Source organism: Haliotis rubra, unplaced genomic scaffold (genome assembly GCF_003918875.1).
Source record: "Haliotis rubra isolate DU_JTF1 unplaced genomic scaffold, ASM391887v1 Scf322, whole genome shotgun sequence".
NCBI lineage: Eukaryota > Metazoa > Mollusca > Gastropoda > Lepetellida > Haliotidae > Haliotis > Haliotis rubra.
Window position 1 is genome coordinate 765,184 of NW_025766994.1, and position 16,687 is coordinate 781,870.

At 39.1% G+C, this 16,687-nt stretch overlaps 1 protein-coding gene across 6 annotated transcripts in view; it reads left to right on the forward strand.

Moving 5' to 3' along the window:
• LOC124283825 (carboxypeptidase D-like) overlaps positions 1–11,110 on the forward strand; it is an 89,526-nt gene extending 78,416 nt beyond the window's left edge. For 3 of the 6 annotated variants that reach the window (XM_046719850.1, XM_046719851.1, XM_046719848.1), the window contains 2 exons: positions 1,690–1,833; positions 3,729–6,688. In XM_046719850.1, coding sequence (XP_046575806.1) covers positions 1,690–1,833; positions 3,729–3,931 — 347 coding nt within the window. In that variant the 3' untranslated portion in view covers positions 3,932–6,688. Of the gene's footprint in view, positions 1–1,689; positions 1,834–3,728; positions 7,400–10,793 lie in introns of those variants that run through there. The other 3 variants (XM_046719853.1, XR_006900412.1, XM_046719852.1) reach the window with 3 other exon arrangements.
• Positions 11,111–16,687: the final 5,577 nt, after the last annotated feature.

The following is a 16,687-nucleotide window of genomic DNA, read 5'->3' on the forward strand; positions in this document are numbered from 1 at the left end:
GGGCTTCACTCATTGTACCCATGTGGGGATTCGAACCCGGGTCTTCGGCATGACGAGCCAACGCTTTAACCACTAGACTACCCCACCACCCCTAAATGACTTAGAAGAAGTAAACATTTGCCTGTCACACAGCAGCTTTCTCGAATGTTAGGGCACTAGTTTCATGCCGACTACTTTCATTCATTAGCTCTGCCTTGAAAAGAATCAATTCTGTCAAACAGAACAAACTTAAATTCAAGAATATCTTATAGATTTCCAAGATTGTATAACAAACTCTTTTCTGTTTATTCTACTGAAGCAAGAGCTAGTTGGTGATTTTGATGGAATGAAAATACTGTCATTTAAAATACACTGTGTTAATCCTTTTGATCAGAAGATACATTCCGACTGTCACATTTGTGATCCAGTAAGTTATTATCAGATAGGTCAGATGAAGGTCATTCTGACCTGACAGATACAGTCATCCCTCGCAATAACGCTCTTGGCGATGCCGCTGATTTGGTTGCCCAGCGATCACACATCTTCATGTCATCGGAAATAGCACATCAACAAATCCGCTGTTGAGCTCTGGTTAATCACGTTGTAAACTAGTGATTTTCAGTGCGGATTGCAATTAACAGTGTTTATCGTACTTATCCATGGTTTTTCAGATGCTTAAAACATGCAGGGTTTTCTCAATAATAATCAGACGAACAGCGAAACATCATAATAACTTATGAAAGACAACTTTATCATAAAGAAATGCCATCAGCTGAGTACTTACAATGTTTGCTGTGATGCAACACATAACTGCTTTAGATACACCGGTACATTGGACCAAAACATCTGCGCACAGCTGATTGCTATTTCCGGCTTAGTTGAATAACAGGTAGCATAACAGGAAAACAATTGAATTATCATGTCTAGTGATGTTTTATTGCAAGTTTCCTGCACAAACATCTATTTTCATTTACAAAGTTGTTTTTTTTCACCTCCAACGATACGATATAGTTTTGACTGGGCACAATATACGAAATAGCAGTTTTGTTATGTCCATGAAAAATACGATTTTACTTGGCCTTTGTAGTAGTAATAGTTACTATAACGCAGGTGTCTAATAACGCAGGTGTCTAATAACGCAGGTGTCTAATAACGCAGGTGTATAACGCAGGTGTCTAGTAATGCAGGTGTCTAATAATGCAGGTGTCTAATAATGCAGGTGTCTAGTAACACAGGTGTCTGATAACACAGGTGTCTAATAACACAGGTGTCTAATAACGCAGGGGGTCATCCATGGGCCCCAAGAACCGTGTTATGGCGAGGGATGACTGTAATAGGACTCCATTCCTTGAGTAGTCGTAGTGAGTGTTAGGTCTGCTTTTATGAGGTTGGATATATGATCAAAATTTTAAAACAGTTCAGGGTATACAGACATGTAAGCCATATCATCGTATTTTCAATGGAAAGCCAATTTTATCACAGTTATATATTTTTTGTTTCAAAGCTGTATCAAGAAATTTGGATATGTGACATTCTACTGATGTAGATTGTGTGTGCAGTATTTTCCTCCTATGTATAGAAGTATTATTGATAGAAGACAAAAAGGTAGAACGTGGTATTGTTTAAGTTTAGACTACTGCTACAAAAGTACCTCCTATAGGGAAGACGTAGGAAAGAGGAAGTTCACTCTTCGACCTTGACCTGTTGCAGGCGTGAAAGGGCTGGTGACCGACATCAACAATAATGCTATCAGTGGTGTGATGGTCACAGTCAAGCACAGGGAGGAGATCGTGTTTAAGACGACCAATCGTGGAGAATACTGGAGAATGTTGATGCCGGGGACATACACCGTAGGAGTTTAAGACGACCAATCGTGGAGAATACTGGAGAATGTTGATGCCGGGGACATACACCTTAGAGGTAAGGAGTTGCTTACCAGGTGAATGTTGTCAGGTGACCAATCGTGGAGAATACTGGAGAATGTTGATGTCGGGAACATACACCTTAGAGGTAAGGAGTTGCTGACCAGGTGAATGTTGTCAGGTGACCAATCGTGGAGAATACTGGAGAATGTTGATGTCGGGGAACATACACCTTAGAGGTAAGGAGTTGCTGACCAGCTGCTGAAACAACTGTATTGTCAGGTGACCAATCGTGGAGAATACTGGAGAATGTTGATGTCGGGAACATACACCTTAGAGGTAAGGAGTTGCTGACCAGCTGCCGAAACAGCTGTATTGTCAGGTGACCAATCGTGGAGAATACTGGAGAATGTTGATGTCGGGACATACACCTTAGAGGTAAGGAGTTGCTTACCAGGTGAATGTTGTCAGGTGACCAATCGTGGAGAATACTGGAGAATGTTGATGTCGGGAACATACACCTTAGAGGTAAGGAGTTGCTGACCAGCTGCTGAAACAACTGTATTGTCAGGTGACCAATCGTGGAGAATACTGGAGAATGTTGATGTCGGGAACATACACCTTAGAGGTAAGGAGTTGCTGACCAGCTGAAACAGCTGTATTGTCAGGTGACCAATCGTGGAGAGTACTGGAGAATGTTGATGTCGGGAACATACACCTTAGAGGTAAGGTTGCTGACTGACCAGGTGAATGTTGTCAGGTGACCAATGGATGATGTCGGGAACACACGTGGAGAGGTGATACTGAGAATAGAGAATGTTGATGTAGGGGACATACACCTTAGAGGTAAGGAGTTGCTGACCAGGTGAATGTTGTCAGGTGACCAATCGTGGAGAATACTGGAGAATGTTGATGTCGGGACATACACCTTAGAGGTAAGGAGTTGCTGACCAGGTGCAGAAACAAATGTATTGTCAGGTGACCAATCGTGGAGAATACTGGAGAATGTTGATGTCGGGACATACACCTTAGAGGTAAGGTTGCTGACCAGGTGAATGTTGTCAGGTGACCAATCATGGAGAATACTGGAGAATGTTGATGCGGGGACATACACCTTAGAGGTAAGGCGTTGCTGACCAGGTGAATGTTGTCAGGTGACCAATCGTGGAGAATACTGGAGAATGTTGATGTCGGGGACATACACCTTAGAGGTAAGGAGTTGCTGACCAGGTGAATGTTGTCAGGTGACCAATCGTGGAGAATACTGGAGAATGTTGATGTCGGGAACATACACCTTAGAGGTAAGGAGTTGCTGACCAGGTGAATGTTGTCAGGTGACCAATCGTGGAGAATACTGGAGAATGTTGATGTCGGGAACATACACCTTAGAGGTAAGGAGTTGCTGACCAGCTGCCGAAACAGCTGTATTGTCAGGTGACTAATACTGGAGAATGTTGATGCCGGTAATGTACGCAATAGAGGAAAGGCATTGGTGATGAGCTGCCAAAACAGCTGTATAATGTCAGGTGATGATATTTTTGTGGAATAGGAGAAGAGGGGAGTCTCAGGGAGGTCAGGAATAGTTTTGGATACAACTACATAAAACTATAAGAATGTATACTCTCTGATAATTACATCCCTTCACATGACACAACATTTGAAGTCATTCAGTATGTAGAGGGCTGTCAGTGGGTTTAACTTCAGAAGTTGTGACTAATACTATTTTTTAATTATTTTTTCACCACTAATATCAAAACAAAATTACATTCTTCATGGAAACTTATATGCAAAACATACTGCATAGGTAGATAGTCAAATGCCTTGAAATTATTCGCAGCTACTGATAACAGCATGTACATGTTTGAAGGTCAAGGCCAACTTTGTTTCAGTTCAAAGCCAATGGTTTCGACACTGTGAGCAAACCTGTGACTGTTCAACAAGGGGAGGTAGCTCGTGTGGATGTTGAGCTAAAGGAGGCAGCCATAGGGTGCGCTGGTTGTCCTGAATACCTGTCTGTCTTGATGTCTGTCTGTTGTCTGTATTCCTACTTCATGTCCTCGTCTCCATGGGTTACTAGCACACTTGGTTGATCAGTACCTTTCTGAAAAACCTTTGAGGCCATAATTACAACATCTCTCACTTATGATTGTTATACGAACTGTGATGCAAAGATTTATGGTGATTGACGGCATTTTTGATTTTTGGATGTGATTTATATTTTCAGGCATAATATACAATAAACTGAAGCTGTAATTATTTTAAGACCGAGTTATTTAATCAGATTTGCTCAGTATTCTATTTTTAGAAATATTTTCCTTTTTGTAGAATTGTCTTATGTGCTTACGATGGAAGTCATGTATATATGATACAAGTATTTATATGTGCGTCTCCATCAATCTTTTCTGTGGATCATTGTTTTCCAAGTTTTGGAAGAGAACAATTCATGTTTGGAAACAAAAGCATCAAACAGGAGTAGTAACGCTGTATAATCTCGCAGTAGAAAATATTTGTGAAATTATGACAGAAACAATGAATATACGAAAATCAGGGGATAGAAATTATGAGAGCTTCAACCTGCTGTCAGGAGAATGGACTTTAGCTTGCTAAGTGCAAACAAGTGTGGCATAGTAAGAAAATCAAACATAATGAACAGTTGTAAATTCAATAGATTCCTAATTCTCTCTGTAAATCCCTATACATCTCTTCCTCTCTATTTGTGTCTCTTACTTACCAATGAATTCCTTCCTGTATCTGTTTTCCTTTCACTATTGCTCTCTCTCTCTCTCTCTCTCTCTCTCTCTCTCTCTCTCTCTCTCTCTCTCTCTCTAATCCAATAATTCTTCATGATTCAAGGACATATGCATAATTTACATCTTCATTATTCGTGATCATCTTGACGTTTTCATGGTGATACCTTGCTTGATATTTCCATGATCCATGATATCTATTTACTTGATATTTTCATGACTAGTGGTGGTACTATATTGGATATTTCCATGATTCATGCAAATGCTATTCATGTTTCCAGGATTTGTGATAATACTGTACTTCATATGTTCAAGATTCACAATAATGTTTGTTAATTTATTCAATCATTTGCATAAAAGCAGCTGTCCCTCAGTCCTGTATTTACGTGTTTATGCAAATTTGAAGATGTTATCTTTTACACGACTCTGATAAGTTCTTCATTATGTATATACATGGGAGGCTGAACAGGTTTCATGCATTTGTTGATCATCTCCTGTCGTTCTTTATCTCCCATTGTTCTTTATCTCCCATTGTTCTTCATCACCCCATCACCAATTGTCCCGTCTCCCATTGTTGTTAGCCAGGACATAATGATATATCTTTCATAATATAAACATCCCACAATTCTCCACAAAATATTTTTGTATCATCTTTTATTTGTCTTGTTTTTGCTGTCTTAGATCAGTCAGTACAGTGGAAGCCCTCTAAACTGGCATTCGTTGGGACCGGCAAAATATGACGGTATAGAGGGCATGCCAGATAAAATAACTTTTCCTTTTTCAACCTGAAAATGATCTCCGTGTGCCGTAAAATACGACTGAACAAAGTGTTGATAGTCATCATATTCTTTATTCATCAATAAAGATAACATCTGGTAAAGTACGGAAAAACAAACCAGTCTCATCGCAGTTAAAGACATCTTCACTAGGCATATCCATCAATCAAAGTCGGGAGGCGGGAGCTTAATGCTGATGGTAATCCACTGTGTTGTCAATACACGTTCAGCCAATCAGCCAATCAACAGGAGAGCTGAAATACCAGATGGCGGTTTAGAGAGCATTAATTATTGTACAAACAGTCAATTGGGCTGCCTTTGTTGTGCCGAAATACAGAATAGACTGACGCCGGATTAGACTGCGTGTAAATGATCATAAATTAACTAGCTTCTGCCGGGACCAAATTCTCGTACCGATATTGAGAGCATGCCGGATTGGAGGGTTGCCGGTTTAGAGGGCTTCCACTGTATTCTAAATACACTGAAGTGAAGTCAAGTCAAAATTAATCTTTATTTCAGACTTGATCTGCTATTTTTGTTGTTGAAAGAATGCTACTTTTAGATAAAAAAACAACATTGTTAGATTTATTTCTTTAATGTTTTTCTCTACTGTGTGTAATTACTAAAGTATGTGACATTTTTCATGTACTTGACTAGTTTGAGAACTTGTTTAAATTTATTAAGTACTTAACAGACTTTGCTTGACGAAGGGAAATGTTTTTGCAATTATTGTCACCAAATCCTTAAACCAAGAAACCTGCCATAATGTATATATTTGTTGAGATGTTCTTGTTGGGAATGATAGATATTTTATGGATGTTTCATTATAATCTTCCATTTTCTTCACCTGTTTGTATTAAGCAGTTTTCACTGTTTATTAACACATTGTCAGGACAGTAGGACATTTGTTGAATATTGATACATATTGTGTTATCCTCGTGAATTAATGATACAGACTTGGATGGAACTCAACTCAAAGTAATGGAAGGACCACAAATTTTCAAATTAGAAAATTATCTGCAATAGGTCAAAGATGTTAGTGGGTCATTAAATTACATTTTTTCAAATGTAGGTGATCATACTTTTTCCTGTATTTTTTATTTGAATCATCCCAAACTCACTTGATCTTTGTTGTAATAGTAACATTTAACAGTTTTGTAACAGATTTCTTTTGATCTACACTGAATATAAAGAATGTTTAATTTAACATTGTTAAATGTCAGAATTTATAGTCAGGATTAATAAATCAGAGTTATTTGTATTGTGATGAGTTGTCGAGAACATAGTGTCAAAACAACTCCTGATTACAGGGTTGCACAGGAAAGATACCAATTGTTGATGTGACATTGTTTATCTTCCCTCTTCAGCATCCTGGCAAGCCGTTTCTATCGAGGTAACACGAATGAATGGTTTGGGTCGGTGTCTCATCTACAATATACATTATAGTTCTTGCAGTAGGTTTCCTTGTTCTGTCCTTGGAGGGATTCGGGTCGGAGAGGGCTTCTGTGTTCCATCTACTTATAATTTGTTTTGTTGCATTCAAGATTGTTACATTATACAGAATGATGTGCATGTGTGGAGCAGTGTTGTTAACTATTTGGACCAATGCTGGAGTTACAGTGCTAGCATACAGAGATACCATGCTGCAGCTTAACATGGATACCCAACTCAGACATATTATACTGACTCCAAGTCCAGCAACCCTTGTTCTGTTGACTCGATGACAAGTGACAGGCAGGGAAACAAAAAGTACCATCTTTTACTGCATTATGACAAAGTTGGGATGGAACCACAAACCTTGCGATATTGAGGCAGACACCCTATAGACAGTGGTGCTTGACACAGTTGAGGATCATGATCACAATATTGGATCTGGCATATTGTTTGCCTGTTGCTATAATCATTGGTTTCCCTACCCAGCCTTGACCATTCATGGGCTGTGATGTAGCTGGAATATGTCTGACTGTTGCATAACATATATATTTACTTTAGGCCAGACCAATTTTATTTCTTGTTTTATGGATCCGCCTGTCATATTTTTTCAAGAATAAGAAAAAAAAAGTATAAAATAATTTTCTCCGCTCAAAAAATATAATCCTAATGTCATTATTGGCCAAAAATGTAAACTTTAAAAAAATATAAATTTTAGGTTGATTTTTGGTCCCATATACACTTCATAAATTGCCAAACGTAAAATATTTTGAGTATTTAGAAGGAATATTACTTTGACTGGTGATTTTTTTTCTTTCCCCTCCTGCCTTTAGGTTTTCTGAGGACAAAAGTCTGTAAAATAAGAAATAAAATTGGTCTGGCCTTAGTGTTCTGTGCTCTTCAAGACCCTTTGAAACTTTTATGTTATGAGTTGGTGTCTTTCTTTTCATGCAATGAGTTGATGTCTTTCTTTGATGGTATCTCTTTCTTCAGTTCTTCATTATGTAACTTATACACAGGCCAGAAATTAAAGTGCCAAATCTCTGAATGGAATATTGATAAAGGCAGTGTCAAACCGTTGGCATGATCTCTTATGTGAGAGATATGTATTAGAAGGAGTAATGTTTTTGGCTTTTATCATTATTGTAGACAATGATGTGATAAAAGTGGTGTAAAATTCAATAAAACCTTCTTTATGTTTATTGATTTTGGGAGAACCAGTTCTTATTGGGGAAAAATGAAAAGGGCTGTTACATATAAAATATTTTCGCCCCAAATGCGAGCATTATCAAATATTGGATTTAATGGCACATAATGCTGGTATGTCAGATGCATGTCACAATTTCTTCTGATATTTTGTTTATCTGAAGTCTTTTTACTTTTTGTCACTTCCATTTTACATATCTTCCAACTTAATGCTTTGTGGTCATTACTTCATGGTGGTTGCCATGGCAGATCACCAGGTTCCTGTTCAACCAAGAGATATCATTTAAAGGTGATCACACAGCAATGTGTCAGTACTTCCTGGTTTGTGATGAAACCGTGTACAAGGTCATGAATATGTTCATATACTGACACAGACGTTTGTAAAGTAGCACAGACACATATGCATACATCATACAGCAATGTGTCAGTACTTCCTGGTTTGTGATGAAACCGTGTATAAGGGCTTGAATATGTTCATATACTGACACAGATGTTTGTAAAGTAGCACGGACACATATGCATACATCACACAGCAATGTGTCAGTACTTCCTGGTTTGTGATGAAACCGTGTATAAGGTCTTGAATATGTTCATATACTGACACAGATGTTTGTAAAGTAGCACAGACACATATGCATACATCATACAGCAATGTGTCAGTACATCCTGGTTTGTGATGAAACCATGTACAAGGTCATGAATAGGTTCATATACTGACACAGATGTTTGTAAAGTAGCACAGACACATATGCATACATCATACAGCAATGTGTCAGTACATCCTGGTTTGTGATGAAACCGTGTATAAGGTCATGAATAGGTTCATATACTGACACAGATGGTCGTAAAGTAGCACAGACACATATGCATACATCATACAGCAATGTGTCAGTACTTCCTGGTCTGTGATGAAACCGTGTATATGGTCATGAATATGTTCATATACTGACACAGATGTTTGTAAAGTAGCACGGACACTTATGCATACATCATACAGCAATGTGTCAGTACTTCCTGGTTTGTGATGAAACCGTGTATAAGGTCTTGAATAGGTTCATATACTGACAGATGTTTGTAAAGTAGCACAGACACATATGCATAAATCATACAGCAATGTGTCAGTACTTCCTGGTCTGTGATGAAACCGTGTATAAGGTCATGAATATGTTCATATACTGACACAGATGTTTGTAAAGTAGCACAGACACATATGCATACATCATACAGCAATGTGTCAGTACTTCCTGGTTTGTGATGAAACCGTGTATAAGGTCATGAATATGTTCATATACTGACACAGATGTTTGTAAAGTAGCACGGACACATATGCATACATCTTACAGCAATGTGTCAGTACATCCTGGTTTGTGATGAAACCGTGTATAAGGTCTTGAATAGGTTCATATACTGACAGATGTTTGTAAAGTAGCACAGACACATATGCATACATCATACAGCAATGTGTCAGTACATCCTGGTTTGTGATGAAACCATGTACAAGGTCATGAATAGGTTCATATACTGACACAGATGTTTGTAAAGTAGCACAGACACATATGCATACATCATACAGCAATGTGTCAGTACTTCCTGGTTTGTGATGAAACCGTGTATAAGGTCTTGAATAGGTTCATATTCTGACACAGATGGAAACAAAGTGTCCATGATAGGTTTAATAGCTATGCAGATGGCATTGCTTCAGTTAAGACATTTTTGGTCTTTCTGGTCTTGGAAAGTGTGACAAAACAAATTGTTTAGCCCTAAGCTTCTGAGTGTTCAGTGTCATGGATTCTATGTGAAAAGCATAGTCTAATATACTTTCACAAATATGCCATCTCTGTATACTGATTTGGGACATGAGTGAGTGAGTTTAGTTTTATGCCGCTTTTAGCAATATTTCAGCAATATCACGGCGGCTGACATCCGGAATGGGCTTCACACATATCCATGTGGGGAATTGAACCCCTTTCTTCGGTGTGACGAGCTAACGCTTTAATCACTGGGCTACCCCACCGCCCCAGACGTGAGTTCTTAAACTGGTTGCCATGACACACAAAGTTCATGTCTGGGTCTAGATTTTAGACTGACTGACTGACTGAGTTTAGTTTTACGCCGCTTTTAGCAATATTCCAGCAATATCACGGCGGGGACACCAGAAATGGGCTTAACACATTGTGCCCATGTGGGGAATCGAACCCGGGTCTTCGGGGTGACGAGCCAACGCTTTACCCACTAGGCTACCCCACCGACCCCTAGATTTTAGAAGCTGTCTTAGCGCTAAGATAGTCATAAGTTAATGTTAATGAATGACACTTACGACTGACTTAGCACCAAGAGAGCTTCGAAAATCTAGGCCCAGATGTCTGGCAGACTGGCCGTGTCCCTCACTGGAGTAGGACATACTTTCTCTTTTCTCGAGCACCTGGTGTCATGGAATTTCAGTGATCAGTTCACATAATTTTCACTAGTTTAACTTTTATGCCTGTTGTAATCTGTTTCAGCAGATTCTGTTTGTAGTTACCTCTTTTGTATTTACTTCATTTAATCAGGGATGGCAATTTTACGCTGATTCGCGGATTTCCGCTGATTTTGTTTCAAATTGTTCAATTGTGAATCGTCTAAATCCATTGAGAAACCCTCAACTCGATGACACAATATTAAGTTTTCTGCTGAAAATAGATTTTCCTGTTGCCATCCCTGTTTAATGCTAGTAATATATATATTAATGTTGTTCGTTGTTGACAAACAATGTCAAGTTTGTAATATTTTTCAAATAATGTGTTTTCCAACAGGGATTTTCTCCAGGATATGATTCCAAGACCGACTGTTTATTTGGCTTATGTTCCGCCAGTCAGATCTGACTGATGTCCCATCAGCCAACCACATCTCTGCTACCAAGTCTCTATACATCAGTTATATGTTAACTTACTCTTCTGACTGTCATTGTACATGGAGAATAATCAAATATTTGCATCACCGGTTGAAAAATACATGTCTATATGAAATACATATGCAATTGCTGCCCAGATCAAAATGATGTTTAACAGATTAATTTAAATGATATTAAAGCTCAAATGTAAGAATCTTATGAATAAATTTGGATTTTGTATTAGTGTTTATCTGTTGTTTTGGGTGACAGTTTCATGTTCATGGGGATGGGGTAGGGTGTTTTGGTTTTGTTTATATCAGGACACAGCATTAAGTACCCATTAGTGGATCAGTTTATCAATAGTTCGAATCCTAGATTTGCCTTGATTATGTTATTTGGTTTGTCTGCACCAGATCCAGCTTCGTGGATCCCAACTTAGAAGAAGACTTCCTCAATGTGTGTCATGTGCCTTGTAGCCCACATTAAGTCTGTCTCAAGTATGTCTCACAGACCCTGAAGCACATTATCTTCCCTGCTGCCTAGTCCTCCCTGCAACGTTATTGTTAAAGCACTAAACGAAGCAAGTCTAGATATGCCAGGTTCATCTCCCAACTCACTGGTGCTCCTTAATTTCAAAGGGTATATATGTTACTATCAGAATTATATATTTAGGGATTAAGCATTAGTCTTAGCTTACACATGAAAATACAGTTCAAATCCAGAATAGAACCAAACTCACTCACTTGAACTATTTAACTCAATTATCATGCCTAATCACTTCGGACATGATCAGGTTTCCATAGAGGAGTTCATACTGAATTGTTCTACGATATTGTCATGTTACTAAAATACTCACATGTACAGTAAAGTACTTGTTAATGCGGCCTGTGTAAACCTCTGTGAAAGGTAATAAGTCAAATTGTGCAACTTGTGTTCACCTGTTGAAATAGCCTACGACTTAGGGCTTGTCCTCATTCGCCTACACCTCATTTTGCCTACAACTCATATGCCTACAATAAATCAAATGGTTAATTGCATCACCCCTGTTATATGAATGGGCATTGCCCATCTCAGGCTGTTAACTAAGCTCTAATCTGATCTGAAGCTTCATGATTATCTTGTGTGTTTAACCTTCTTTTGGGTTAACTCATTATTTTACAGATTAACAGACACTAATCACACCGAAGACCCGGGTTCGATTCCCCACATGGGTACAATGTGTGAAGTCCATTTTAGCCCGCTAAAAGTGGCGTAAAACCATACTCACTAACTCTCTGATAATGATGTGCAACGGTTTTAAGTGCATTGTGCCGCTGACTGCATGCCTTTGTCCGTTGAAACAGGGATAATCTACTACGTTATATAGTCTCCCTGGTTGAAATACGGGTCGTATGTGGTGTGTGGTCCTGTGCAAAAAGCCCAAGTCACATATCCGTTGAACTGACTGACTGACTGAGTTTGGTTTTACGCCGCTTTTAGCAATATTCCAGCAACATCACGGCGGGGAACACCAGAAATGGACTTCACACATTGTGCCCATGTGGGGATTCGAACCCGGGTCTTCGGCGTGACGAGCCAACGCTTTAACCATTAGGCTACCATCCGCCCCCAGTTGAACTTAAGCAACGATGGTTGCGGACAGTCCTTGGATTGGCAGGTTGGGTTATCGGGGGTAATATGTAATGTGATAGCGCCTTGAGCATGTACAAGTGCGTGGAACAGGCGCGTTATAAATAGCCATTCTTATTATATTAATATATAATTACCGAGTTATCATGTACCGGAATATTTCACTCTTTTTTATATTTGTGTGATGTTTTATTGGTATTACAAAGCTTATCTTCAGCAGATTTTGAGAAGTAGCATTAAATACTATTTTGATGTTCCCCTTATGGTTATGTGGGGGTGTGAAAGAGAAATCAAATCCATCATGACGAGTTTATAAACGTTACAACTATTCGAGGCCTCTTGGCAATTGTTTTATTTCTTTCAACAAGATTTGTTACGGAACTTGAAAGACAAGGGCGCCTTTGAATTTATTATCCAAATCCATTCTCCCAGCTTTGTTCGGTTAATAAATTGTAGTAAACAGTGTCTTCAATGTAAGCAGTATAGAATCTGAACTATAGTCTGTTAGCAGTGAAAACGTACCGATGAATTTCACCTTAAACAAAAAAGTAAATCAAATAAAGTGAAATTAAGATTGCAAATCCTCTTAATTGTACCTTGCCAATTGAACATTTAAATCTCAAAAAATTATTCAAATTAGGATAAAAGTTGTTTAACAAACGATCATAGAATCAAATCGCTATTACTGGTTTGTATTACAAGGGGGTAAGCGCAGTAGTTGGAACAGTGAAACAAATGCACGTGCGGTAAGTAAAGAGCGTTAACTTATAAACCTTGTCGTTTTCGGTGTTTCATTTGATGTGCATACCCCCTTGTTACACACACATATAATATCCATGTGAAACTATGATCGTTTGTTAAATAACTCTTGTCCTAAGTCAAATAAAATTCTGAGATTCAAATGTTCAATTGGCAAGGTAAAATCATGAGGATTCGCAGTCTTAAGCACCCATTGTTGATGATGTCACAGGGTGAGTGAGTGAGTTTCGTTTTACACCGCTTTTAGCAATATCACGTCACGGGAACACCAGAAATGGGCTTCACACGTTGTATCCGGGGAATCGAACCCGGGTCTTCGGCGTGACGAGCGAACTAGGATTACACACACACACACACACACACACACAAAAAAAACAGGTCTTGGAAACGATAAAAACTGTCACCAATTCATTACTAACATCATCTTAACAAGAAGTTGCCTGCAGTGACCTTTCTGTGGGTTGACATTTCATACGTCTTCTTTTCCTCTCTGGGGCGGTAGGGTAGCCTAATAGTTAAAGCGTTGGCTCGTCACGCTGAAGAGCCTGGTTCGATCCCCACATGGGCACAATGTGTGAAGCCCATTTGTGGTGTCCCCCGCCGTGATATTGGTGGAATATTGCTAAAAGCGGCGTAAAACTAAACTCACTCACTCACTCTTTTCCTCTCTTATGATGTCTGTCAGAACAACATACTCGAAACTAACTTGGAATTACGGATTATCTGTTCCTCGTGTATCACCTTTCATGTACTCGTGACAGATAATTTCAGGTAGTTCGTTGCTTATTTTCTAAATCTCGCCCAAGTGTAAAATATAAATAAAAAATGTTACCCTGTCCACGGTCGTATCTAACCCTGTATTTATTCTAGTGAATATAATATACAGAAGGCTACGTTTATAACGAACACAGTTATAACCAAATGTTGTTTCGGTCCCTGTTTGTTGCTGGACAAAGTAGTCGATATGCGTGTATCGAACTACGGTTGTAGCGAGCTAAATTTAGTGGCCCGTTTGAGTATAATCGTAGTCTACTGTCCATTAATTCAGATTAAGTGAGTGAGTGAGTGAGTTTGATTTTACGCCGCTTTTAGCAATATCACGGCGGGGGACCCCAGAAATGGGCTTCACACATTTTACCCATGTGGGGAATCTAACCCGGGCCTTCGGCGTGACGAGCGAACGCTTTAACCACTAGGCTACCCCACCACCCCTAATTCAGATTAAGAATCTTTGAGGTAAGATATCTGGCAGTTGAGGCATGCAGTCACAACTCCCAATATTCAGATCAATATACAACTTAGACTTTTCAATTAACGCCAGGAAAGATGCCATCGATTAATCAATTGCCTCGTAAACAGCTATTAAACACCAGTCGAAGTAAACCATGAAGGGGACATGTCTTCATAGGCAGCAAATAGGACCCTATGTTAAATCAATAATCCTGTAGACTGCCACCCAAACAGGTATTTTACTACCAGCCTAATGCCTTATTCTTCCATTACCTGACAAACCCATTCTGGAAATGGTCACTCAGTGACCAAAGTGCTTACAAACATCGCGTTATTGCTATCCTGCAGGTGTAGGTATATCTATTAATAGAAGAAACAAATAAACGCTATACAGGGCACCTGCGATGCTTTATTTGCAATAACAGTTTGAAGACATCCTGAGAGATTGGATTGTATATTTCTCGCATGACGGCTGTATTAGGACACAACAGAGTACTTTTAATTGCTATAGATCTTTGATCACAGAGGAGGAAAGGTCTTTTGTGATACGGTATTGAAGTGTTGAGATTGTGGCGCCTTCAACCCGCCTCCACACTACATATTCAATGGTTTCTATACGAGATTAATGTACAGAAAGGACTCTGTCCGAACTGTGGCTGTTTATCACGGCGTGTCACGTTCCGCTGTCTACTCTGCGAGTATTATATACAAAACAATGAGCTTTTAAATGAACTCAAATATGTACGGCAAGGCATGCACTGCTGGAGGGGACAACATTCGCCTAAACATTTTATGGGTGACCGTTTCGGACATCTTCACGCAAATGTAAAAACAAAATTTAACGTTGTGAGGGTGCTTATGAGGTGATGTGAGGTGAAATTGGGTTTTACGTCGTGCTGTGGTGAGAATATTTCGCTCATATGACGACGTGCATGCGTGTGTATGTGTATGTGCGGCTGCTTGTACTAGCCCAGACTTAAGCTGGTTTTATAGTGCTAGCCCACTGAGAGACCATGCCGCAGTGAAGCATGAATACCCCACTCAGACACATTATACTGACTCCGGGCCGACCAGTCCTTGATGTACCCATTAATGCCGAGCGCCAGGCAACAAGTACCATATTTTAACCTCTTTTGGTATGACGCGGCCGGGGATCGAACCCGCGACCTTCCGCTCTCTGGGCGGACGCTCTAACCACTACACCACGGAGGCGGTTGAGGGTGCTTGTGACTGGATTCGAACCCTGGGACGAGAATTTGCTTTAACCACTATGCTACAACACCGTCATGTACGTGTATATATTCACCGGTATCGATACCGTGTACAGTTACCGATTACGATTATCCTGAACTCTACAAGATAAGGCCATAAAACATGCTATAAGATAAGGCCATAAAACATGCTATAAGATAAGGCCATAAAACATGCTATAAGATAAGGCCATAAAACATGCTATAAGATAAGGCCATAAAACATGCTATAAGATAAGGCCATAAAACATGCTACAAGATAAGGCCATAAAACATGCTATAAGATAAGGCCATAAAACATGCTATAAGATAAGGCCATAAAACATGCTATAAGATAAGGCCATAAAACATGCTATAAGATAAGGCCATAAAACATGCTATAAGATAAGGCCATAAAACATGCTATAAGATAAGGCCATAAAACATGCTATAAGATAAGGCCATAAAACATGCTATAAGATAAGGCCATAAAACATGCTATAAGATAAGGCCATAAAACATGCTATAAGATAAGGCCATAAAACATGCTATAAGATAAGGCCATAAAACATGCTATAAGATAAGGCCATAAAACATGCTATAAGATAAGGCCATAAAACATGCTATAAGATAAGGCCATAAAACATGCTATAAGATAAGGCCATAAAACATGCTATAAGATAAGGCCATAAAACATGCTATAAGATAAGGCCATAAAACATTCTACAAGATAAGGCCATAAAACATGCTATAAGATAAGGCCATAATTCTTTAAATAGTTTTACTGTTTGTACGGTATGTGTACAATGCTAGTGTTTCTCATGGCTCCAATCATGTTTTAAAGACGTCAACTTATGCACAAAACGACATGACCGTTTCTTCAACAAGTTTTTCCAGTGATTGGTACAAAACAATAAACGGCAGATATTGTTCGGTACCAGGTATTCGGAATATATGCGTAAAAAAGGAT